General features: G+C 47.6%; 1 protein-coding gene across 2 annotated transcripts; it reads left to right on the forward strand.

Moving 5' to 3' along the window:
* Nucleotides 1-87: 87 nt before the first annotated feature.
* klhl8 (kelch-like family member 8) lies at nucleotides 88-22,223 on the forward strand. Of its 2 annotated transcripts, XM_084442338.1 has the most exons (12): nucleotides 88-166; nucleotides 3,176-3,401; nucleotides 3,940-4,001; nucleotides 4,405-4,570; nucleotides 5,828-6,148; nucleotides 6,562-6,748; nucleotides 6,985-7,128; nucleotides 7,876-7,987; nucleotides 8,326-8,494; nucleotides 18,736-18,895; nucleotides 20,739-20,940; nucleotides 21,229-22,223. In XM_084442338.1, exons 2-12 carry the CDS (start codon nucleotides 3,198-3,200, stop codon nucleotides 21,350-21,352), a joined length of 1,851 nt encoding a protein of 616 aa, XP_084298464.1. In that variant the 5' UTR covers nucleotides 88-166; nucleotides 3,176-3,197; the 3' UTR covers nucleotides 21,353-22,223. The 2 variants fall into 2 exon arrangements, with proteins under 2 accessions (XP_084298464.1, XP_084298465.1); XM_084442339.1 differs by lacking the exons at nucleotides 88-166; nucleotides 3,176-3,401 and having other exon boundaries at nucleotides 3,938-4,041.
* Nucleotides 22,224-26,897: the final 4,674 nt, after the last annotated feature.

Raw genomic sequence — 26,897 nt, forward strand, 5'->3', positions numbered from 1 at the left:
TTACTGTCCCAGGCCAGAGTGTCAAGCAAACGTGATATGAAACAACTACTGTTTTCCCATAAAGCATTGCAAATGACAACAAACGTTCCCAGTTCCAAATTCCTACTTCCCTGCTCTCACAGCCAGTGAATGAAAGCCAGTGATTAGCTGTATGGTACAAGATGAGGTAATCTATACATACATATTTTTCTACTAGTTAACTTTGCGTATGTTATGTCGCATGTAGGTAAATGAACTGTAATTCCTGCATGCCATTCAATTTAACGTTGATTGTGCCGTGCCGAGTTGCCGAGCTATCCAGTAACGTTAGCGCTAGCTAGCTAATGTGGTTAGCTAGCTAGCTAGCGGTTGCAATGTCGCTGCTGGCGTGGAACTTTTGAAGCACACTAGGATTAATTAATCTAACGAGAATGGATAATATCAAATAATTCAGTCTGTCCTGAGCACCGAATGTGGTTGGGCAAAGTGTAAGTTAACGTCCTCGCTAAACCAAACACCTAGCTAACATTAGCTAGCTAACGTGTTGCATATTTTATGATTTGGAATAGCAGGTAGCCCGCTATACTATCATGCATGTATACATGTGTGTCATCAACCGAAGATGAACCGTGAATATTCAAAGCGCCAACCAAGCCAGCTAGTTCAGTAACGTTAGCTAACATTTTGTAGCAGTATGTAAGCAGTTTTTTTCCAGCACCATCCTCCTGATTGTAAGTAAAAGCCCATAGCCGTAAACTAGACTACTGTAACAGTTAATTGATCTGTTTGTCAGTGAATGTGTGATCCGATTTCATCCACGAAATCTTATTAGCTACTTAGCTAATCTTTCTTTATACTTTTATATCCATCTATCTTTATTACTGAATGTCTTTTACTTCTGTGCACTCTGAGGGATATCCCTCGTGGTATAGGCTACACATTCAAAAACAACATTCAACTAGTTTACACGTTCTGACACCATGTTATGATATGAATAATCAGGACCAGCAGGACACGTTTGACTGTCATTTATTAAGTCTACCGTGACTAGTTACAGAGTATGCTTATATTACTGATGGCGGATTAATATCACAGTAATGGCTTGGACTGGTGTTGGATTGCTGGGTTGCAGGATGCTATCGTTCTATTAGATGCCTGGATTCCAGATGAGGAATGTCTCCCTCCTTGTGTTCATGAGAGGAGGCTGACTAGGTAATTAACCCACCATTGAAGGTCTCTTGAAACATGGCACTTAGAAAATGAAAGCGCGGTCGCTGTGTCCTCGGGGATGTGGATGAAGTAATTAGACATGACAAAAGTAGGTTGCCATGACTGCACAAGCCTCCTTTGTGCATGTTGTCTTTGGCTAATGTGCAGTGCCGCTTTCTCCGTGGAGGTCCCTGGTGCATGACCAGCACACAGTCAAATACTTTGTCATTGAGAGGCTTGGCTCTATACATGCACACACATTAGGGCTGCTCGATTATGGCAAAAATCATAATCACGATTATTTTGATATTGAGATCACGATTATTTAACACGATTATTCATTGAATTTTTTTTTTTAAATCAAAAGTTTTGACATTTTCTTAACAAATCAAATTATACATTGACTTTGATAATTAATTTATTAAATGTTGACAGTGGCTTTTCTTTTTAACAATGTTCTTTGGATTAGATACATGTCCCCCATGGGAGACGAATAGTGAACCTGGACCTTGATCAATAAATAAATAAAAGTGCCAAAACTGATAAATACAGAAGCTTGAAAGCACTGCCACCACCACAGAAGAAGACTACCTCGGAAAAATAATTTCACTAGGACAGAACGCGTCTAAATAAGTTATTTAAAGGTAGCGCCGAGGCTTCAAAACCCAGCATTTGTTAATATAGACCCTTTTGCTTAGGCAAGTGAAGTTTCATGTTTATCTGACACTTGTAAATATGAGCGCCTCTCCTAAATAGGCCGACACCGATTTATTTTGACGGCAAAGTGAATGGACCGGCAAAGGACTGTTGTCTGGCATGAGCGAGCGGAATGCGACAACGGAACTGAGAAGGGCTACTTTGAGGGGCACCTAAGACTGTGTAGCAAATTTTACACACCGTGTCAACTTGGTCCAAATCTGTCTCCGTGAACCCATAGTGTTTCCACACCACTGACGTTGTTTTAGCTCTCTTGTCCACCTCTCTTTCTGCTGCCATAATCTTCTTCTTGTCGTGTTTTGTTCGAGAGGAGCATGCGTGCGCCTCGCTTGACAACTCGTCTCCCTTTGAACTAAAGTGTTTGTTTTGGGGCTTTGGGGGTGGGGGAGGTGTCAAGCACAGTATAGCTCTGCAGTGTAGGGTGCGCTTGATTTGTGCTAAATCGTTTTATGGCGATTATTTTGTTTTAATGATCATTGACAGCCCAAATCTTAATCTAGATTAAAATCTGATTAATCGAGCAGCCCTAACACACATGTATGCCTAAAGTTTCCGCCTAGGTTAAACGTTAGCCTAATAGCTTACACCAGTGCCCTCGATCACTGTCCAGACTTCACATTTTAATTGGCAGTGACTTGAAAGTAGATTTCATGAGAGTTGGCCCAAAGATAAAAGAGCCTTTGACCAGCGTTGCCTGTGTAATAAATGTCTTCTTCTGCCCTTTAGAGCTGAGCAGAATAGTGATGAGCGTTCTGTGTGGGCGACCCTCACACTGAGCCCATTCAGGGGCAGAAGAGAGCCAGAGAGCTGCCCTCCATCATCTGTGTGGTGTGGGAGGGAATTCTGGCCGGCCGGGCTGTCCTCTCTGATGATCCGTTTTAGAAACTGGGCCATGCTGTATCAGCCAGGCCCACTTCACATGTGACTCCAGTCACATGTGACTCCAGTCACTATTTATTCCCAGCTGTGAATCCTGCCTCACCTAATTTTCCACTGACTATATCACGCATGGGCCAATGAGAGGGAGAGAGAGAGAGAGGGAGGGAGAAAGCCAGAGAGAGGGAGAGAGGATGGAGGGAGGGAGGGAGAGAGAGAGAACAGACTCACTTGTGCCAAACAGTTTTGCTAGATGCAGGCTTAGGAGAGCATATGAAATTCCACCCTGCTCGCTCTGAGACAACTTGGCATTCTCTTTCCACATCATCAGGCCTATCACCTTTCTACTTTTTTTTCCAATCCCCCTTCCCCTCTCTCCACCTCTCCTCTCCAGGAGTGACTCCCTGTAGACAGCCATGGCACCAGGAGACATGGTGCCAGACCATGCCAAGCAGCAACCCAAGAAGCAGCAGCAGCGTCCGACGGCAGGGAGGCCCTCGGAGCGAGACTGCGAGCCGGACGGCACTTTCGTTTTTGAGGCCCACGAGGCGTGGAAGGAGTTCCACAACTCCCTCAGACAGTTCTACGAAGTGGGGGACCTCTGTGATGTCACACTGAAGGTGGGCCTCATCAGTGGGTGCAGATTCCGTATCGGGTCCAACACGCTCACGTAATGCTCACGTAACACTGGTGTAGTGCTCAAGACCAATGCCTCCCAGACGTCTCCATAGCCGTTTATTGTGCGAGACTCTTGTTCTCGAATCTAATTTGGCCCGGATCTTTGAAAAGCTTCAGAATGTTCCCATTATAAAGGGCCATTTCTCCTTCAAAAGCTTATGTAATTTCTGAAGGAATGAAAAGCTTTTGAACTTGTGTATCCTTTCTCTTATGTTTCTCTCTCTCTCTCTCTCTCTCTCTCTCTCTCTCTCTCTCTCTCTCTCTCTCTGCATCTGTCTGTCACTCTCCCTCTTTCTCTCTCTCTGTCTTTCTCTGTCTTGGTCTCTCTCTCTGTCTCTTTCTCTGTCTTGGTCTCTCTCTCTGTCTCTTTCTCTGTCTTGGTCTCTCTGTCTCTTTCTCTGTCTTGGTCTCTCTCTCTCTCTCTCTCTCTCTCTCTCTCTCTCTCTCCGTCCCCCTCTTCCTCCCCTGCTCTGTGTTTAGGTGGGCAGCAGGCTGATACCATGCCACAAGTTGGTGCTGGCCTGTGTCATCCCTTACTTCAGGTGGATATCGATCTTTCTGCAGTCTACCTGCCTCATTAGGGTGACTTTTATGCACTGAAGCTACTGCAGTTCTTCACGAGGTCCTTATTGCCTTAAGCTTTAGTTCTATAAGCTATACTATAGGCAGGGTGCTCTCGGGAAATGTGCCCGAAAAAAGTCTTAGATTTCACCATGGCTCTAAATGTTGTAAAAACCAGGTCCATTGATAGGGTGAGATTTAGACCAATCAGGAGTAGCCAATATCGCACACCAGCAGAGGGCTGTAGAGATTCCTCGTAAACCTGCACTGCTTACTTCACCACCTGGGTTTACTATTCTTTTTTTTTTTTTCTTTCTTTTTTTTTTTTTATAAATATGTTTTTGGAATTGTTTGACTCTGTACTGACCCTGTGTGATGTCCTAGGGCCATGTTCCTGTCTGATATGTCGGAGGCCAAGCAGGAGCTGATCGAGATAAAGGACTTTGACGGAGACGCCATCCAGGACCTGGTGGGCTTTGCCTACTCGTCCAGACTGACCCTCACAGTGGACAACGTCCAGCCACTGCTCTACGCCGCCTGCATCCTCCAGGTCAACCTCCTGCCCCCACCGGGTTCATGGGTAGGATAGAGGTCACAGGTCACGGGATAGGATGTTCACTCAGGATAGGATGCTCTGTGCTTCCAGAATAGGCAGTTAATAAGCAGCATATATAGCCCGGCTGACTCCTCACCCAGGCTCGGAGTTGTAAAAGGATAGCCCCTCGGCCCGGAGCCTGGGGAGGAGAGGAGAACACAACACCTAACCCACACGAAGAAGAAGAAGCAGTTGACGTATAGATTTTGTTTGTTGGAAAACTCTCCTCGTTCACTATTATTACTGGGTCTCGACTAGGTAATTGGTAAATGGACTGCACTTATATAGCGCCTTTATCCAAAGTGCTTTACAATGAAGGCCTCTCATTCACTCATTCACACACACGTTCACACACCAATGGCGGCAGCTGCCATGCAAGGTGCTAGCCTGCTCTTTGGGAGCAATTTGGGGTTCGGTGTCTTTGCCCAACGACACTTCAACATATGGACAGGAGGAGGCAGGATTCGAACCGCGGACCCTACGATCATCGGACAACCCGCTCTACCTCCTGAGCCACAGCCGCCCCCATCAGGGTCACCAGGGCTGTGTGTGTTGATTCAGGCTGTAGCGGAAGACGGTCTGTCCCAATTCAAGGGTTGCATCCTACCTAGGCCGGTTTTGATGGCTAGCCTACGAAGAGTCCTCTGAATGCAGCCCACAAATGCGGCCTACTTTTGACGAATTTGAAGGATACAACTGATGGATCCTTCGCGGCCTGCCTTCGCGGCCTCCCTCCCAGAATGCATTTCGGTCTGGATGAATTCCTGTACCAGCCGCCATTGCTCATCAAAACGTTTTTAAACCGCTTTGATGTTAATATTATTCAGTTTTAATAAAATATCATGCCTGATAGTACCGCCATAGAATCCCAATATGTGGAAACTTTATCCAAATTACGCCTGTATCTACAAGTTTAGATAGACGATTTAGATAGACATTTTGTGTGGTGTTTCCATAACAACCTGCCGTCAGCATTGGGCATCCAATGCTTGGCACGCGCTTGGGGCTGCCTAGGCAACAAAATGACGAGTTGGGAATCCTCCGTAGGCTAGACCGTCCCGTTTCACAAAAACTTTACATCTGGCCTATCTGGCCTGAAGGACGCGACCTACGTAGACCGTGTAGGCTGCGACCTAGGTAGGATGCAACCCTTGAATTGGGACGAGCTTTGATATGGAACGCTGCACCCCCCTCCCCCCATGTCTCTCCCAGGTCGAGCTGGTGGCGCGCGCCTGCTGCGAGTACATGAAGGCCCACTTCCACCCCTCCAACTGCCTGGCCGTGCGCACCTTCGCCGAGAGCCACAACCGCGTGGACCTGATGGACATGGCAGACCGCTACGCCTGCGAGCACTTCCGGCAGGTGGTGGACTGCGAGGACTTCCCCAGCGTGTCCCCCCAGCACCTGCGCACGCTGCTGTCCTCCGGCGACCTCAACATCCACTCGGAGACGCAGGTGTACAACGCCGCCGTCAAGTGGCTGAAGGCCAACCCCCAGCACCACGAGGCCTGGCTGGACCAGATCATGTCTCAGGTGTGTGTGTGTGTGTGTGTGTGTGTGTGTGTGTGTGTGTGTGTGTGTGTGTGTGTGTGTGTGTGTGTGTGTGTGTGTGGTGTCTCGTCTTCTGTGTGCCCGTTTCAGATGTGTGTGATTTGTCTCCTGTATTTGTGGGTGTGTTTATGATGTGTGTGCGTGCGTGCGTTAATTGTGTTTTGGTTGTTGATTGTGTTATGGTGTGTGTGTGTGTATTTGAAGGCTGGTATGTTTGTGTGTGAATGATTGTTTTATGGTGTGTGTGTGTGTGTGCTATGGTGTGTGTGTGTGTGTGTGTGTGTGTGTGTGTGTGTGTGTGTGTGTTATGGTGTGTGCGCGCCTGTGTGTGTGTGTTATGGTGTGTTATTGTGTGTGTGTGTGTGTGTTACATGTGTGGTTCTGCGTCCCTGCAGGTGCGACTCCCCTTGCTGCCCGTGGACTTCCTGACCGGCACGGTGGCCAAAGAGGAGATGATCAAGTCCAACCTGAGCTGCCGTGACCTGATGGACGAGGCGCGGAACTACCACCTGCACCTCAGCAACAAGGTGGTGCCCGACTTTGAGTACTCGGTCCGCACCACGCCCAGGAAACACACTGCAGGTAAGGCCCCGCCCCCGCCCACCAGGAAACACACCACCGGTGAGGCCCCACCCATCCAGTCCAGCAGAGGTTGAGCTCCTCAGCTCAAGTGATTTCATTCTACAGCTATGAGAGGGAGGGGGAGGGGTTGGAAATGAAATCTGAGCGTGCTCAGTTACTGCTGCCACTGTAGAGTGTGTTGCGTGTTCTGCTCTCTGATTGGTCCTTCCCTCTGACCTTTGCCCCCCCCTCGCAAGGAGTGCTGTTCTGTGTGGGCGGCCGAGGCGGTTCCGGGGACCCGTTCCGCAGCATCGAGTGTTACTCCATCAGCAAGGACAGTTGGTTCTTCGGGCCGGAGATGAACAGCAGGCGACGACATGTGGGAGTCATCTCTGTAGGAGGTAGGAGAGGCGGAGGAAGGAGGAGAGAAAAATGGACCATTGACCTTATTCACACGGCGGCCATTTTGCTCTTACGTCACGCTCAGGGTGGGAGAATGCAGAAGTATCCATAGACCATACAGTACAAGTTCGATATAAAAATAACACTTCAAGATTCGAAATAGTCAAAAATAACATCCAGAATACACTACAGGAATTACAAACTCATGATTACCGGACTCTGATTGTTTTTCACCACGGTAGTTTTTCACGTATATTATTTCTGACTATTTCGAATCTTGAAGTGTTATTTTTTATAACGAACTTGTACTATATGGTCTATGGATACTTCCGCATTCTCCCACCCTGAGCGTGACATGACCGCAGAAAGCTCTGTCTACTTGGAGTGGAGTGATGCATGAAATACCAAGAGAGGCTCTGTCAGTGTGTCTGTGTTTTACTCGTCGTCACTGTAAACGGGGGCAACCTCAGTGTCCTTCGAGTTTAAATAAAGGTTATTGAATTTAATTGAAAAAGCCTGTTACTTTGACACCGTCCAGTCAGCTAAGCTCATGAATAAAACAGCTTTTTGGGGTGCAGAATGCGTTCGGCCCGAAAGCTTTACTCAGACAGTCGGGTATATAATTTCAGATGTAGCCATCGAACAGTGACTATCCTGAAATGTGATCAAGGTTATTGATTGCGTAGGACAGCTTCGGGCTCGTGTATCTGTGATGTCATCCTGACCACCGCTGCCTCTCTCCTCAGGGAAGGTGTACGCAGTCGGCGGCCATGACGGCAGTGAACATCTGGGAAACATGGAGATGTTTGATCCTCTCACCAACAAGTGGATGATGAAGGCGTCCATGAACACTAAAAGGTGTGTGGGAACTGTGCCGTACCTGGGTTGAATACGGGCCTCAGGCGGTTGATTTGGCTCTGCTGGATTAGCCTCGGCTTCCATGCAGAAAGCCCGTCCTGGCAAAGGCCTGTGGGGCGCTCCCATTACTGCGGTTACAATATAGAGTTGCTAAAATGTTCACAGTGACGATGTGCCAGTCCAATCTATTGACATGGCTGTGTGTGCGTGTGTTGTGTTGTGTGTGTGCGTGCGTGCGTGCGTGCGCGTTGTTTGTGTGTGTGCGCGTGTGTGGTGTGTGTACGTGCACGTTGTGTTTGTGGGTGTGTGCGCGTTTGTGTGTGTGTGTGTGTGTTTAGGAGGGGCATAGCGCTGGCAGCTCTGGGCGGTCCTATCTACGCCATCGGCGGTCTGGACGACAACTCATGCTTCAATGACGTGGAGAGATACGACATCGAAGCAGACCGATGGAGCTCCGTGGCGCCCATGAACACGCCCCGAGGAGGGGTGGGCTCCGTGGCGTTGGGGGTAAGACTGGACCTGAACACGCCCAAAAAGGAGGGGTGGACTCTCGTCACCTGGTTCATTTATTTAAACAGGGTTCAGGGCTTGATATACAGTTCAATTTGCCACTAGTTACTGGCCCCAATGTTCTATCACTGGCCCCAATGTTCTATCACTGGCCCCAATGTTCTATCACTAGCCCCAATGTTCTATCACTAGCCCCAATGTTCTATCACTAGCCCCAATGTTCTATCACTGGCCCCAATGTTCTATCACTGGCCCCAATGTTCTATCACTAGCCCCAATGTTCTATCACTAGCCCCAATGTTCTATCACTGGCCCCAATGTTCTATCACTGGCCCCAATGTTCTATCACTGGCCCCAATGTTCATGATCACTAGCCTGGAAGATATAGCCAAATTTTGCTAACACAGGACATACATGGCAAGCATTTTATAGAATCAGATATCAGTGGTTTGTCTCAGAGTGAAGAGTGCTTCTACAAGTGGTTGATCATCATGCCTCAGAAGAATGACATGATACAAGTACATGTAAAGTCAATGTTTGTGATGATAGGATCTAGTCAGCAATTATGAGAACTAACCCTTCAAACATATTAGCTAGTTAGCTAGCTATTTCACTTAAAGCCTCTGGAAAGTTGGCTTGAAATAGTAAAAATGCATATATGATATCAAATGTTAGTGTCTCTTTAAGCATCCACAAAAATCTCAGTTAAAATAAACGTTCAGAACCCTTCGAAAAAAGTGTTCAAAAACGGCTCATTTTGCTCTCTAGACCAATACTCAGGAATGTGTGGGCGCGTCAGATCAGGATTTGATTGACATTTTGATCTGCCAATGACAAACAATCTCATCAAAACTAGCAACGCAATATGCACAGCAACTAAAAGTCCAGCCGTATATGTTTGAGCCTTCAGATACTCAATTCTCAGAGGATGCAGAAATACAGTAGAAGCCCTGCCATCTCCAAATAATTTATTTTAATCGATCACTGAATGGTGAGTTCCAAAATGCTTTTCTATCCATTAGTAGAATTAGTTAGCCACAGCTAGTTCTAACCATACTAGCTAGCGCTAACATTATTAGGCTGCTAAGCAGCTACAAAGCACTGAGTTGGCAAGCTAACAATGTTAGATTTCTTTAGAAAAAGGTGAGGTTAACAATAAACGTGGAACTTAAACTTTATCATTAGCAAGTAACTTGCATGATCAATCTCTAGGCTCTGGGCATCGGGGAGAGGCTGAAGTGGAGGGAGAGAGGGTACTGCTCCAGCTACAAGACATAGCCGTTGTGCAAAACCCATGGCTTTCTGGCAGAATTTAATGAATGAGCGCAGCATATGAAGGTATGTTTCCGGACTGCTCCACCACGGCTCACCAAAAACGCGGTCCACTGTTTCTCTAAATCCAACACAGTTGGAAAACTAAAGAATGACTTGTTGTCATCTCACCGATGAGCACCCAGGGACAGCACAAACAATCATGATGGTGCACAGGGTGGGGAGATAGAGGATAGATAAAAATAGATACCGGTAGATGGATAGATAAAAATAGACAAAGATACTAGGCTGGATCAAATATGTTAGCTAACTGCAAATTTGCTGTCGACGAGGCAGATTTAGCGGGGAGGTAGGACTTACTAACGTGCATTTTTGAATGATTGGAACTCGGATATAATGACGTCACATTAAACGAATTAAACAACGCCCATTTCAAACCCACTGTTACAAAAACGTAAATGAGAATATTTCGAATTTTTGATAGAAAGTAATTGCTAATACTTTTACATGTTGTTTATTATGTACATAATACACAAAATTACATAGAAGACTTTTGTGGATTTGAGTTTCCAGAGGCTTTAAGAGCTGTCTAATGTTTTCACTCACTTGTCTGCTGCATACGCTGCCATAGATCGGCAAAGCTTGCAAAATACTTCGTTTTTCGTCTTTCGTTTTTTTTCATACACCCATACAACAATGTCATTATTGCGCAGTGCTTCTGGTGAAAGGTGGTTTCTTTTTTCAGCAGGTGCATTCAGAAACATTTTATTAGCGGTTATTGATTAGCGGCTATGTACAGGGTATTTGGCTGGCTTGTCTTCACATTCAAGTTCTCACGCTGGCGCGTTACCACGGCCAATCAGAGTAAAGGCTCAGAGGTTTGTTTTTTTTGCCACACGAAGCTTACAGCTGGGCTGAGTTGAACTTCAGCCCCGACAAAATGTAGCAAACGTTAAACGGTGGCGTGTTGGAATGCTGTGCCGATTGGGTAACACAGAAAACGTGTCGTTCAACCTGGAGAGCATCGCAAAACATAAACATTTTGTCGGGGCTGAACTCACCCGTGATCGTTGTCTCCATGCTCTCTGCCTTTTGTGGAATGTGACTGCAGCCGCGGTGCCTGCATATTCTCCCAAAACGATTTGTAGTCACGAATCTCAAAAATGTGTTTTATTATGGGAAAACAATTGTAAGCTTGTATACCTAAAAAAAAAAGATATATATACATGATTTCAAAATTATATTTGCACTGGCTTCCCGCCTGCGAGCGCCTGGTGGCCGGGCTTACCACGGAGCCCGGCCGGGCCCAGCCCGAACAAGCAACGTGGAAGCACCATCTCCTCCTCCATCGTCCCGTGGACCCACCACCCGCGGGAGTAATTGTCGGGGTCGGGTGCGCTGCCAACTAGGTGGCGGTGAAGGCTGGCTCTGGGGACATGGAACGTGACCTCGCTGGGGGGGAAGGAGCCGGAGCTTGTGAGGGAGGTGGAGCGATACCAATTACACCTGGTGTGGCTAACCTCCACGCACAGCACCGGCGCCGGAACCAAACTCCTGGATAGGGGTTGGACCCTGTTCTTCTCCGGAGTTGCTCACGGTATGAGGCGTAAGGCAGGTGTGGCTATACTAGCTAGCCCCCAGCTGAGCGCCTCTGTGCTGGAGTTCACCCCAGTGGACGAGAGGGTCGCCTCCCTGCGCCTTAGGACTGTGGGGGGGGGGACTCTGACTGTGGTTTGTGCTTATGCACCGAACAGCAGTTCAGAGTACTCGGCCTTCCTGCAGACCCTGTGTGGAGTCCTATTGGGGGCTCCAGCAGGGGACTCCACTGTCCTACTGGGGGACTTCAATGCACATGTAGGCAATGATGTGGAGGGTTATGCGGGAGTATGGGGTGAGGGGGTCCCTACTTAGAGCCATCCAATCCCTGTACACCCAGAGCGAGAGCTGTGTCCGGGTCCTCGGCAGTAAGTCGTCTTCCTTTCCGGTGGCGGTTGGCCTCCGCCAGGGCTGCGCTTTGTCACCAATCCTGTTTGTGATTTTCATGGACAGGATATATTCATGGAAGATGGCGGATGGTGTGGATCGTGGTTCGGCAGCTCCTGGTTTTAACCACCGCCTTGAGAAAAACCTATAATTTACAAAACTGTTGACGACCAAGTTATTGTAGAGGATGAGTTCCTTAATTTCCTTGCGGTTAAAATTAAAACAATGACCCAGGACGAACTAGTCCTTGTAGCCACAAACACCTTCAACTCCGTGTGGATTGAGTCTTCTAAAAAGGTGTTGTTTGAACTTTGTCCTACTAAACAACGGTACGTGGCCTCCAAAGGCAACCATAAGGACGCAAACAATGTTAAAAGCTGCTTAAAAGTGCTGAACGAGTGTGGAGAAAATTTCCCCCGTTTTGTTTCCCACTACCTGGACGAGCTGCCACCTGTGACGTTTAACAACCTGGATGTCTCAAACCTGCTCAGCAAGATGGAGCGGCTGCACAGCGAGGTTTGCGCGCTAAGGCATGCAGTCAAACTACAGGCAGATGTTGGCGAGGACCTACGTTCTGTGGCTGTGACCATGGACTGCAGAGTTGCTGCTGTTGAGCGCCGGCTGAAACCGAGTGGTGGTGGAGGGCTGGTTGTCTCGAGTGATGCTGGAACGACCTTCGGGAGCGCACCGCGCAATCCCCCGGCTGGGGAGAATGGCGTGGTGCTGGCTAATACGAGTGCCCCTGGCCCTTCTGCTGGTGGTGATTCCAACGGTGGATTCCTGGCTCCTGCATCATCTCGCACGGAGCTGACCCCGGGCGTTTGTGCCAAGGCAGGTGCAGGGAGTGGGGCTGGGCGTGCCTGTCTGACTCCTGGAGGAACGGTGGAAAACTCGCCTTAATGGAGCCGTGTGGTGAAACATGGCCAAGCTCGGAAGAATCATGCCGAGGGCCAGCCTGCCCGCGAAGCGTACAAACAGCGTGCTGGAAAACCTGAACGGAGGGTGTCCAAGCCTATTGTTGGTACTCGTGCGCAAGGGAATATAAGAGTGGTAAGTGTTTTTGCTACCAAATTCTCACCGGACCTTGATGCAGAGACGCTGTCTAACTATTTGGCTGCTCAACTTGACCGCGTCGTTAACTGTGAACGTATTGTCACTGCGAGCAACAGATATAGCTCGTTTAAAGTGTGTGCTGAGTGCAATGAAGTTGCGGACATGTACAACCCAGAACTCTGGCCTGAAGGCTCTGTTGTGAGGCGATATTATGAGCCACGCAAAGCGGGAGAGACTGGAGCTAGCACAGCTAGGCCTAGACCTGGTCCAGGGCGATATCCTACGTATAACGCCCTGTTACTCTCAATGCAATTTGCCTATGAAAGCGCTTCATCGGCCCGGTCGTTCGACTCTACAGACAAAACCGTTTCGTTACTCACCAAAGTAAACACATCGTTGGAAAGATGAAAGCCTTTTCTCCTAAAGCGCTACAGTTTGTAGTCCCCCACCTTTCAAATAAAGGGCAAATTTGTACACTTAAATGTTTTATATCCACAGCGCATCGACTGTCTTCTTCTACCGGCGAATCGGCGCTCTCCGCTTTGTTTAGTCTACTCACTGCTGCCGCCCATGTCGGGGATGATGCATTACATCTTAAATGGTGTTGTGAGACTCGCGTCCAGGTCTAAGCTAGGCCTATCTCTGCTTCACTTGGTGCAAGAGCGCCGAACGGGGTCACCCTGCCCAGTTAAACTTTATGCGGGTTGGATCATACAACTGCCGCGGGCTACGCCTGGGCAACAATGCAGGAGACAGAGCCCGACGTATAGTAGTTGACAACCTGCTGAAAAACTGTGATATTTTATGTTTACAAGAAACTTTTTTATCTAAACAGGACTTGGGAAATTTGAACTCTTTTAATGACAATTTCCATGGGGCTGGTGAGTCCACTACTGATCTATCTATGGGGATAGTGAGAGGAAGGATAGCAGGGGGCGTGGCCATCCTTTGGCACAAAAAGATGGACTCTGCGATCAATGTCATTAGGCTAGAAGCTGACTGGTGTATTGCTATACAGATAAAAATGAATAACAAAGAGGCTACTATCCTCAATGTATACACACCGTATGAGTCACAACAAAATGAAGACGAATACCTGAATCGTCTAGCTTTTATAAATTCTTTTATTTCTGATAATCATTCCACAAGTATCTATGTAGTGGGTGACATGAATGCTGATCTATCAGACAAAAGTTCCTTGTTTGCAAAGCATATGCTGCAGTTTTGTGATGATAACAATCTTATATTATCCAGCCAAAAGCTCCTACCTGCAGATAGTTATTCTTACATAAGTGAGGCCTGGCACTCTACATCATGGCTTGACCACTGCATTAGCACTGCTGATGCTCATGCTATTCTAAGATCTATGGAGATTGTGTATGAGGCATCTATGTCTGATCATGTTCCGTTTGTCATGTCACTTGATTGTGACAGTCTCCCAGAGATGTCTCAGGAGGTTAATGGTGCCTGTAAGGCTAAACTGGATTGGTCTAAGCTCACAGATGAGGAAGTGATGTTATACTACGGGAGAACTGATGTCCTTCTAAGTAATGTATATCTACCCAGAGATGCAATTATGTGTCCTGATGTGAATTGTAACAAAAGCTCTCACTGTAAGGACATCTGTCACATGTATAATTGTATTGTGGGAGCTGTGTATGATGCTAGTAGGCCATGCTTTACTCACTCTGATAAAAGACACAGCATTAAGCCAGGGTGGAATAAACATGTGGCTGCTCATCATGCTGAAGCTAAGAATGCCTTTAAGGAGTGGGTCCTGGCAGGTAGGCCCAGAGAGGGGCCTGTCCTGGATCACATAAAGCGTACTAACGCTCAATATAAATATGCAGTTCGTTATATCAGCAAACACGAACAAGTAATGAGAGCGGACTCTATGGTTGAAAAGCTCCTTGGTAACGATGCTACTGGCTTCTGGAAGGAGGTGAGAGCTCTGAACAGAGGCAGTACATCGTACCATGTACCATAGAAGGAGTATCGGGAGCCGACAACATAGCTGATTTGTGGAGACAACATTATTCTGAGCTATTCAATTGTGTTAAAAGTGACCCCTACAAAGTGGGCAACATTGCCAACAGTGACACAGTGGGAACAACAGCCAATGAGGTCTATCAAGCAATTACACAGCTAGCTGATAACAAAGCTAGCGGCTTAGATCAGATCACTGCAGAGCACCTCAAACTTGCAAGTCCGAGGGTCGCTGCCCTTCTCGCCATCTGTTTTACTGGCCTTATGAATCATGGTCTGCTGCTGGACTCCATGTTGTCTGTTACTCTGGTGCCTGTCATCAAGGACAAAGCGGGCAAGGTGGGGAGCTTGGATAATTACAGACCAATTGCTGTGGCTAGTGTGTTATCCAAAGTCCTGGAAAGAATTTTATTAGACAGATTATGTTTTTATTTTGGTACAACAGACAACTAGTTTGGCTTCAAGGCTAAGCATGGTACTGATTTATGCCCTGAAGGAAACTGTTGAAATGTATAGAAGACAGAATTCCTCTGTGTTAATTGGTTTTATTGATGCCTCTAAAGCTTTTGATCGAGTCAACCATCATAAGCTGTTCCTAAAACTGAGTCAAAGAGGAGTGCCTAACAGTATAATTAGGGTCCTGGCATATTGGTATGCCAACCAGAGCATGCAGGTCAAATGGGGTAATGCAGTCTCTGTACCTTTCGGTGTTGGTAATGGGGTTCGCCAGGGGGGGCTACTCTCACCAGCCCTCTTTAATGTGTACATGAACGATTTATCTGACCAGCTAAGAGGCTGGTCACAGGATGTATGATTGGTAACACCCTGGTAAACCATCTTATGTATGCCGATCTGGCTATTTTCTCTCCTAGCAGTGCTGGGTTCCAACAGATGTTGAATATATGCTCTGAGTATGGTGTCCAATTTGATGTGAAATACAATGCTAAAAAGAGCATTGTCATGATCTGTAAAACAAAGGGGGACAAAGATCTAATCTTCCCATCATTTTACCTGTCAGGGCAAGTTCTATCTGTCTACTGTAAAGCTAAGTATCTGGGACATGTCATCACAGATCAAATGTCTGATGATGATGACTTGTATAGACAGCGCCGCATGTTATATGCACAAGCTAACATGTTGGTTAGGAAATTCCACTGGTGCTCAGACAATGTCAAGATACAATAAGCCTGTTTAGAGCGTACTGTACTCCTCTCTACACTGCTCCCTTGTGGATAAAGTTTAAAAAGGCTAGCATCCATAAGCTTAAGGTTGCCTATAATGACTGCATGCGTATATTGCTTAAAAAGCCAAGGTGGTGCAGTGCAAGTGAACTGTTTTGTAGTGCAGGTGTCAATACGTTTCATGCCCTGTTGAGGAATCTGATGTACAAATTTATATGCCGACTGAATGGTTCTCAGAATTCCATTATTGTGCTGCTGTCGAATCCTGGTTTCAGTGCTGTGAGATACCAGTCACCTATGTGGAAACACTGGTATTGTTGCCTTTTTTAATTTTTGTTGTATGTGTTTTGTAATGGACCATGAGTCTGCATAATAAAAGTTGATTGATTGATTGATATCGAGGCGTAGCTGTGGGGAGGTGGGTTTGCAGTTCGGTGAGCTGGGGATCACGTCGCTGCTTTTTACAGATGATGTGGTTCTGATGGCATCATCTGCCTGCGACCTCCAGCACTCTCTGGATAGGTTCGCAACCGAGTTTGAAGCGGCTGGGATGAGAATCAGCACTTCTAAATCTGAGGCCATGGTTCTCAGCAGGAAACCGGTGGCCTGTCCGCTCCGAGTAGGAAATGAGTCCTTACCCCAAGTGAAGGAGTTCAAGTATCTGGGGGTCTTGTTCACGAGTGAGGGAACCATGGAGAGGGAGTTTGGCCGAGAATCGGGCCGAGCGGGCCATTGAAAGTGTTATTTACTGGCTCAGAGGTGTTCAAGACAGCACTGGGCTAGCGGGCCAGTGCTTATGTCAAGCCCTGGGGTTGATTAACCCCCCCCTGAACAAGCAAGGGATTCACAAAAAGGAGCGCAACAATGGAGACATTCAATAGAGTCAAGCTGTTACGTTAGAGCTAATAGACCTCAGTAGTGTGGCGCTAACAGAGTAATATCACATCTGCACACGGCCCGGTGCATCGGTCACATGCCAGGATAGATGGCTAGTGGGATTGTTTTACAGGCCTGTCATTGTGTAAATGAGGACGTGTCATAAATCTGTAAGTGATACTGGAGTCCATCATGGGCACTGACAGGCTGTCCTGGTTCACCTGCCAGGCTGTCCTGGTTCACCTGCCAGGCTGTCCTGGTTCACCCACCAGGCTGTCCTGGTTCACCCGCCAGGCTGTCCTGGTTCACCCGCCAGGCTGTCCTGGTTCACCTGACAGGCTGTCCTGGTTCACCTGACAGGCTGTCCTGGTTCACCTGCCAGGCTGTCCTGGTTCACTTGCCAGGCTGTCCTGGTTCACCTGCCAGGCTGTCCTGGTTCACCCGCCAGGCTGTCCTGGTTCACCTGCCAGGATGTCCTGGTTCACTTGCCAGGCTGTCCTGGTTCACCTGCCAGGCTGTCCTGGTTCACCCGCCAGGCTGTCCTGGTTCACCTGACAGGCTGTCCTGGTTCACCTGCCAGGATGTCCTGGTTCACTTGCCAGGCTGTCCTGGTTCACCTGCCAGGCTTTCCTGGTTCACCTGCCAGGCTGTCCTGGTTCACCTGCCAGGCTGTCCTGGTTCACCTGACAGGCTGTCCTGGTTCACCTGCCAGGATGTCCTGGTTCACTTGCCAGGCTGTCCTGGTTCACCTGCCAGGCTGTCCTGGTTCACCTGCCAGGCTTTCCTGGTTCACCTGCCAGGCTGTCCTGGTTCACCTGCCAGGCTGTCCTGGTTCACCTGACAGGCTGTCCTGGTTCACCTGCCAGGATGTCCTGGTTCACTTGCCAGGCTGTCCTGGTTCACCTGCCAGGCTTTCCTGGTTCACCTGCCAGGCTGTCCTGGTTCACCTGCCAGGCTGTCCTGGTTCACCTGCCAGGCTGTCCTGGTTCACCTGCCAGGCTGTCCTGGTTCACCTGCCAGGCTTTCCTGGTTCACCTGCCAGGCTGTCCTGGTTCACTTGCCAGGCTGTCCTGGTTCACCTGCCAGGCTTTCCTGGTTCACCTGCCAGGCTGTCCTGGTTCACCTGCCAGGCTGTCCTGGTTCACCTGCCAGGCTTTCCTGGTTCACCTGCCAGGCTGTCCTGGTTCACCTGCCAGGCTTTCCTGGTTCACCTGCCAGGCTGTCCTGGTTCACCCTCTCCTGTTCCTTTTGTCAGTGCCTCTTTATCAATCAATCAATCAAAGCTTTATTTGTATAGCGCATTTCATACCCAGAGGCAACACAATGTGCTTTACAGAGAACAAGGGAGGTGGGCATACGACCCACCCCTACATATTCCAGAGGGAAGCAAAAAAACAATCACCCGGGGGCCAGAAAAGTGAGCTATAAAAATTCTTCCCTGACCCCTCTTAACAAGGCGATCGAGCAAGCTCCTGGCGGCCTTTAAACACCTGATTCCTAACACAGCGTCTTCAACCCGTTTCATCCCTCCCACTCTCTCTCTCTCTCCCTCTCTTTATCCCTCCTCCCATCTCTCTCTCTCTCCCTCTCTCCCTCTCCCTCTCTCTCTCCCTCTCTTTATCCCTCCTCCCCTCTCTCTCTCTCTCACTCCCTCTCTCCCTCTCTCTCTCCCTTTATCCCCCGTATCTCTCTCTCTCTCTCTCTCCCTCCTCCCCTCTCTCTTCATCCCTCTCTTCCTTATCCCTCCCTGTCCCTCTCTCTGTCCCCCTCCCTCTCCCTCCTCCCTCTCCATCCCTCTCTTCCTCTATCTCTCCCCCCTCCCTCTCTCTCTCTCCATCCCTCTCTTCCTCTATCCCTCCCTCCCCCCTCTCTCTCTCCCATCCCCAGAGTCACGTGTACGCGGTTGGGGGGAACGACGGCGTGGCGTCCCTGTCCAGCGTGGAGAGCTTCGACCCGCACCTGAACAAGTGGACGGCGGTCCGGGAGATGGGCCAGCGCCGGGCGGGCAACGGCGTCAGCGAGCTCAACGGCTGCCTCTACGTAGTGGGTGAGAGGAGCGGAGCGCCGAAACGCCAGCGTCCCATTGGTCGGAGTCCCACGCTGACAGAATAGAACTGGCATGCCGCGCTGTCTGGATTGGCTAGATTGACCCCTTAACCCCCCCCCCCCCCCCCCCCAGACACCCCTGATGATGTGAGACGCGGGGGTGTATATCTCCCGGAGGGGCTAGCGATAGCTCGTCTCTGAATGGAGTAATCCTCTGTGTTTACCTGCTTTTACCTGCTGCTCTTTGAGACCCACAGATCACATGTCTCCCGCCCACACTCACAACACCACACTGAAGCTTACGTGAAACCGCGGAGAGAAAAGGTCATGTTTGGTGAAGCTGGTTACTGATTACAGACCATACATAAGGACCTGGAGTCTTTACTGTTGCGCCTGAATCTGAAGAGTCATTCAAGGATCACCAAACACGTATGGGCTGAATTTGAGCTCATGCCGGGATCACAATACAGGATGTTTAAAATCCTAACCGATATCGAAATCGGGTTGTATCACGCATATAAGGAGAATCTTAACAGATGTTCTTCTCGTGAATCTCAAACATGCACAGATGACAAAATTTGAAAATGACGGCTCATCACACAACAGGATGTTATCGTGCCCGAGGGAGCAACGAACCACTGGTCACTGGCTTGTAAAGTAGTGACGTAATAATCTTAAATATCAAACATGTTTGATATTATCGGGGCCGCCCCAATGGGTCTGCGAGACGATTGGGAGGTATAAGATTGGATGTCGGCCAGGTCTCGTTTGTAAAAGAGGTCCATACCTCAACATGACTTCCTCGTTAAATAAAGGTTATATCTGTAAACCCCTCACATTACAAGATCATCTGGGCCGAACATCGGTACCGACCAACGTTCCGGACCAAATTTCTCCTCCGATTGTCGGGAGGGCTGAATCGGGGATAAATCGGCCCAAAAATCCTGTAGTGTGAGCCCGGTATCAGAAGTTTCAGTTGATCGGTAGCAGTGGCTTTGCACAGAGGAATCTTGAGTTTTCATTTAAGGACTTTCCAAGCCTGCAGTGCAGAGTAAACAACTGTGGGCCACTTATCTTTCTGTTATCTCAGATAGATGTGACACACAGCAGGTTGGTATCATCACACGTCTCTCTCAGTGTGACTCCTAGTCTTACCCATCTCCCCTGGGTCCCCCCCTCCCTGGCCTCGAGAGAGCGCTGCGGTCTGATGTTATTTTGTAAGCAGAAAAGGGAGCGCTGTGGTCTGATGTCATTTTGTAGGCGGAAAAGTGAGCGCTGAGGTCTGATGTCATTTTGTAGGCAGAAAAGGGAGCGCTGGGGTCTGATGTTATTTTGTAGGCGGAAAAGTGAGCGCTGAGGTCTGATGTCATTTTGTGGGCAGAAAAGGGAGCGCTGAGGTCTGATGTCATTTTGTAGGCGGAAAAGGGAGCGCTGAGGTCTGATGTCATTTTGTGGGCAGAAAAGGGAGCGCTGAGGTCTGATGTCATTTTGTAGGCGGAAAAGGGAGCGCTGAGGTCTGATGTCATTTTGTAGGCGGAAAAGGGAGCGCTGGGGTCTGATGTCATTTTGTAGGCGGAAAAGGGAGCGCTGAGGTCTGATGTCATTTTGTAGGCGGAAAAGGGAGCGCTGAGGTCTGATGTCATTTTGTAGGCGGAAAAGGGAGCGCTGAGGTCTGATGTCATTTTGTAGGCGGAAAAGGGATTTTGAATGCGATTCGTAAGACGTGCCAAAAATAAGATGCGTTTAACAAAGACTCATATCTGCCCCCCCCCCCCTTACTCAGCCTCTCTCTCCTCCATATCTGAGCCCTGTCTCTCTGGTTTACCCCCGCCCCCCCCACCCAGGAGGATTCGATGACAACTCGCCGCTGAGCTCGGTGGAACGCTTCGACCCGCGCCTCCACCGCTGGGACTACGTCTCTGAGCTGACCACGCCCCGTGGAGGAGTGGGCGTGGCCACGGTCATGGGGCGGGTGTTTGCGGTCGGGGGGCACAACGGCAACATCTACCTGAACACCGTGGAGGCCTTCGACCCCCGCATGAACAGGTGAGCCAGTCCGAGGAAAAGGGGTTTTGTTTTGAGATGCTTTTTTGGGGGGAGGACTGAACTCGACCTCCTTCACAGTAAACTGTGCATCGATAGCTGGGGAGGTCGTCTGCTAATTGAAGTGTGTGTGTGTGTGCGTCTCTGTGTGCGTCTGTGTGTCTCTCTGTGTGTCTCTCTGTGTGTGTGTGTGTGTGTGTGTGTGTGTGTGTGTGTGTGTGTGTGTGTGTGTGTGTGTGTGTGTGTGTGTGTGTGTGTGTGTGTGTGTGTGTGTGTGTGTGTGTGTGTCAGGTGGGATCTGGTAGGCTCCGTGACCCAATGTCGCGCGGGGGCTGGCGTGGCGGTGTGCTCCTCCCACATCAGCCAGATTAGGGACGTGGGTCAAGGCTCCAGCAACGTGGTGGACTGCATGTGACCCGCTCGCCACCGGCGCCACCACAGGACTATGACCGGACTCCCAACACACAAGCACAAACCCTCAACCCCAACACACAGTCCTGGACTAGAACCAGCCAGTCCCTCAAGCACTGAACATCAACCCTCTCACAAGCATAAACACTTTATCATCGCAGAGACTTAATGCACTCTTAATCCATAGACTCTGAACTGCCCTCAGTCTCAACAACAGACCTGCATTAAGACTGGTCTCGTATAGCTTGACATTGTATGGCGTGCACATCTGTCAGAGCTGAGGCTTAGCTAGGCTTTTCTGAGCCCCCCTGGCAATGGACATGACTCAGTTTCTTTTTTTCCCCATTTGCTGTATTTGCAATTCTGTGATGTATTTAAAGATGTACTGTATCTCATTGGTTTGATTTTGGATCGGCCTGGCTTTGAGTCTATTCCAGGGAAACAACAGACATTACTCTGTAAACATAGGTCTACATGCTTCATTTTCTATGAAACTTTTTGTCCTCTATGCTGAAAGAATCAATCAGGATCAATGTTTTGAGCTCATACTTGATATCTGATTAATTGAACAAAAGCATCCTTTATTGATTAGAAGGCTGTGCTATTTCTGATTCTTTTGAGTTACTATTGTGGAACTGTTTGGACTTCCTACTGCTGTAAGCTCAGAGATATGGTCCTCACCTCAGTACTGGGCCAGCTAGCTGTCGCCTGTATTCGCGTTAAAACAATCATTCCTGAATGACCGAGTCGGTCACTAGGGATGGATGAAGATATGGCGGCGTTGGGCAGATTAGATTAGTAGGTGCTGCAATAAGATGGAAGGCTATTTTGCCCATGGTGCCCGGCGGAGAGGAAGGTTTTAAAGGATGGAGAGAGCCCCTACACCCAAGTCAGGACTGGGGAGGGAGGGGGGGGGGGGTTAGAGCTGCCGGTCTCTGGCTGAATTTCTCACGGTCCCCTCGCCCCCTGTCCCTTCTGACTGTAGATTGGGGGGGCCGGGGCGATGGATGGATGGATGGAGAGGGCCTTCAGGTTGGGTACGCTGGTGTGGGGCTGGATGGAGGACTAGCTCCTGGGCCCGGATGGAGGACCAGGTCCTGGAGCTTGAGAAAAGGGGATGTTTTTTTATTTGACTCGGTAAAAGTGTTATCAAAGATAGCTGGACTGTCAGTGATCAAGTGTGATTTCAGGTGTGTAAAGAGATGGGACTTATCTGCCAAATGGTCGATATATATTTTAATATATGGAGTTTTGTATCACAAAATCACTGCATATCTTTGGTGTTATTCTTTACTATCCTATTGAATTTATTGTTGTGCACTATTTTCCTAGAATAGAATTAAGGTTTGAATATATTTTTGTCTGATGGAAATTTTGATGATATTTTAAAATAGCATGTACTTGCCATTTGAAGGCAGTTCAGGTTTGCATTACTTTGGTGTTATTCTTCAATACAGACCGAAAGAAATTGAAAAATGTTGAATTGATCATATTTGCTTGTGACCCCCATTAAGGGAATATTTAATTGAGGCTCCATTGTAGATATGGTCTATGTCAGTGTGAATGCAATCTACCTGATCTATCTCTATCTCGGTAACAGCAGGGCTATGCTGACAGATTTGTGAATTTGGTCATTATTGTTCTCATGCACAATAAGCTGTACTTTGTTTTGTTTTTTTCTTTCCATTTTTACAGCTGAGCATTTAGTTGGTATTGGTGTAATAAAGTTATCTATGTATCAAGTCCCTATTGTATTTAATAAACGTGTATTATTATTATTGGAATCCCAGTTTAACGTTTAAATGATCTGGCTTGCCTGTAAAGCACAGGAAGGATACTAACTAACTAATAATATTGTGTGTCAACAATCTACTGACGTCTATGATCTCGTTTGCAGTCTGCACGCCGGTTGCTGAGTAATTTGTAGGCCTAAATTAAGTTTCTATTATACAGTATATCACAAATCAGAATGTGCCTTTGTTGATGATTTTGCAACCCTCCCTTTCCCAATCACAGTAAAACTGGTTAAATAGTAACATTTCAAGGAAGAGTTTTGGTTATATAAAGTTTACACACTAAAGCTATGTGGTAGTTAGGAGAATAAAATAGCTTGTTTTGGACTTTGGAAATTTTACAATGTTTATTGTGTCAGATAAAACCAGCCCTCATTATGTATATGTTGCTCAATTATGCCTGGTAATGTAGTTATGGAGGATATGCTTGTAAATCTCTATCACTTCCATCCCATCATCTTTCACTCGTTAATCTGGCTTCTGTTGTGTCATCATTTAGGAGCATCTGCAGGTGTTACTGTAAATGGATTAGATAAACATTCAGATTGAAACATTTGCTACAGATTGTATTGACATTTTCCCATTCCTTTATGGTGGTCTTGAGAGGAAACTGATAATTACTTCATATGAAAATGGCTCAAACCTTTCCTTGTTTTTTCAAACGCAGTAGAAAGAGTGTTTAGTTTGTGTACAGTTATGAAACCTCGTAAACATCGCACAGGAATTAGCTGTTTAGTTGTAGAACTTGATAGAACTATCCTACATAAACAGCCCTAGTCAGAGCGGTCAATCATTGTAGTAGCCTGACACAGGGCCACAGCTCATGTCAAAAGTTCGTTATCACTGGAGTTGGGTATAATACCGTTCTGAGGGTCAGATGGAAGTCACCCATGTTTTACTGCTGTCAATCTTTGGACCCAGGGCGGCCGCTGAAAAGAAGGTAGTCAGTGAGAAGATGCTCAGACGGGTTTTGAGCGACCGCTAGAACAGCACCGGGGACAACCCCAGGGGACACACTGAAGACGAACTCCTTGGTTAGGATGTGCAGTGAGAGACCCTGAGAAGCAAACACAGAGCAGAGTTCACCGTCCTGATGGACAGAGCACAGAGCGCGCTGGCGCGTGTCCTCGGCCTCAGCGTCCTCCTCAGCTGTGGTGAGTCTGACAGCGCGCGCTGTCTACGGTCCTTTTCTCCCGAGATCGAAACGGACAGAAACTGGCGTTGAAAGGGATTTGAGATATCATTCACAGACGGGTAGTTGTCAAGTTGACGTGTTAAATGAAAGTTTGTTTTCACTCCGTGTGATCTAGATGATGTAGCCTATAGCTGCTTATGATTCATGCCATTAGACCGCATCCCATGTAGCCTACTTATGGCCGTGAATTTTGCCAATTTTCACAACGTGTAGCCTACGTAGACTATTAAGACTTAATGTAATTGATTTATTTAATTCAATTAAATGCAATAAATGCATTTATTGATGCATTTAACTGGTTTAGCCGAGTTGGTCATGGTTTGGAGATGATAGGACATTATTTGATTATTTGTCTGGAGTCCAGTAAATTCCTGAGATACATTTTCAGATTTTATATGAATCATGTGATTTTTTATGATACTCAAAGTAATGTGAGTAAAGCATTTGAAGTAAAACATTACCAGTACTGCCTTGACTTGATGAGAATAGGAGGGTTATATGCCTGGGTTTGTGGGTCTGTCATGGGACTTTTATGACAGAAGTGAACCTAAATGATGCCCCCATCGTCTTGACATAGGGGACAAAATGTTTATTCATCAAAACCATAGATGATTGAAAGTTATCTAATTCTAGATCTAGATAAGGTGATTTTCGAAGCCACAAATAAGAAGGCCTAATTTCCAATTTAAGGTAATTTACAAATACTACGCTAAGATAGGCACGCAATAAGATGCTCAGTTATTACACCATGCATGCAATAGGTTATAGCCTACCTGCATGTCAAATTGGATTTCAGAATCAGCGTCACATTATCTTTATTAAGTATATTTATCACTATGACCCTGCCCTGCCCTGCTTCTTTTGTACCTATGTTTTTATCATCTCTGTGAAGCACGTTGTGACCATGCCTGAGAAAAGCGCTTTATAAATTAACTTGACTTACGTACTTACTTGTGTTGCCAGCCTACAGTCAGTGTGAGCAGGACTGGAGGCCGTATGACAACAAATGCTACTACTTCTCCACCGTCATCAAGACCTGGGACGACGCCCGTGTGGACTGTGAAGGGAGGTCGAGTCACCTGATGAGCATCCTAGACCTCCAGGAGAGGGTGAGACACACACACACACAAACACACACATACACACGCACATATGCACACACACAAACACATGCACACACACACAAACACACACACACACACACACACACTGTGTGTTGCTTTAACGGACCTCTCTCTCTCTCTCTCTGTAGTCATGGGTGCGGACACAGATAGGCAGAGAGATCTACTGGATCGGCCTAAATGACATTGCCTCGGAGAACGTGTGGGAGTGGAGTGATGGGAGCACATTCAATGGCTTCATAACGTACGTGGCCAGTGGTTCCCAACCTTTCTTCCCTAGAGCCCCCCCTAGTGCCCCCCCCCCACCCCAAGTCGTTGTGAACGTCCAGTCTACGTCCTATGGAGGTCAACAGTAGAATTGAAGTGTAGCTTTTGACCCTATCAGACATAATCATGTATTTTGTTATAGCTGCTGTGTCACATGTCAATGACATGATTCTTTTACAAATATTTGTCTAGCTAAACATGATATTAAGGCCTCAATTTATCTGAGGCCTGGCGCACACCCTGCAATCGTTGGCGCCCCCCTAAGGGGGCCCCGACCCCAAGTTGGGAAACCCTGCCATAGGCTAATGTCACTGGTGGCAGGTAGCCCAGTGGTTTGAGCATCTACTGACCAAAAGGTTGCTGGTTCAAGACGGGGCGACTTGACTATTGCTGCTTACCGTTGTGCCTTTGAGCAAGTTCTTTAACCCCAACATTAGCTCGAAACATTGTAAGGCGATTTGGATCAAAGCGTTGCAAAGTGACCAAATTGTAAATGTCACACTGTACGTGATGTCAGTGTTTCATCAGCAATCTTTTTTGTGTACTTAATAAATGACCGTGAACTTCAGCTTCTGATTGGATGATCTGATCTTCGGTGTTGGGGCTCCATCCACAGAAACTGGAGACCGGGTCAGCCCGATAACTGGCAGGACAACGAGGACTGCGGGCAGGTCTCAGGAGGAAGTAACGGAATGTGGAACGACGAGAATTGTGCCGCCCGGAGGAAGTACATCTGCAAGCGCAACAACCGTAGGTCCACTCCATCCTGACATGATGCATTGTGGGTCATAGTGGTGGTGGTGGGTGCAGCACTTCCTCTATTACTTCCCAAGGGGCAATTGAGACAACAATCAATCAAATCAATCAAATCCTTTATTTAACCAGATAGGCATCATTGAGATTAAAATCTCTTTTTCAAGAGCGATCTGGCCAAGAAGGCAACAGAAACAAAGTTATAGCAAAAAGAAACGTAACAACAGAGAGACATACTTTCACAACAAGAATCAGTTGTAGGGCAAGTTATCAAACAGTTGCACTGACCAAGAGAACTGGTTTCTTGGATTTGGATTGAAATTGATTTAAATTCACCCAGTGTGATCAATCCTGGCAATTTTAGGTCCTTTTGCAACTCATTCCACATGGATGGAGCAGTATATTTAAAAGACTTTGTTC

This window comes from Borostomias antarcticus, assembly GCF_949987555.1.
Source record: "Borostomias antarcticus genome assembly, chromosome: 8".
Classification (NCBI taxonomy): Eukaryota; Metazoa; Chordata; class Actinopteri; order Stomiiformes; family Stomiidae; genus Borostomias; species Borostomias antarcticus.

Coding starts and splice junctions, on each gene's coding strand:
- klhl8 (XM_084442338.1), top strand. CDS start 3,198: ATGGCACCAGGAGACATGGTGCCAGACCATGCCAAGCAGCAACCCAAG. Junction 7,129..7,875: donor GGGAGTCATCTCTGTAGGAG/GTAGGAGAGGCG, acceptor CTCTCTCCTCAG/GGAAGGTGTACGCAGTCGGC. Junction 8,495..18,735: donor TGGGCTCCGTGGCGTTGGGG/GTAAGACTGGAC, acceptor TCCCATCCCCAG/AGTCACGTGTACGCGGTTGG.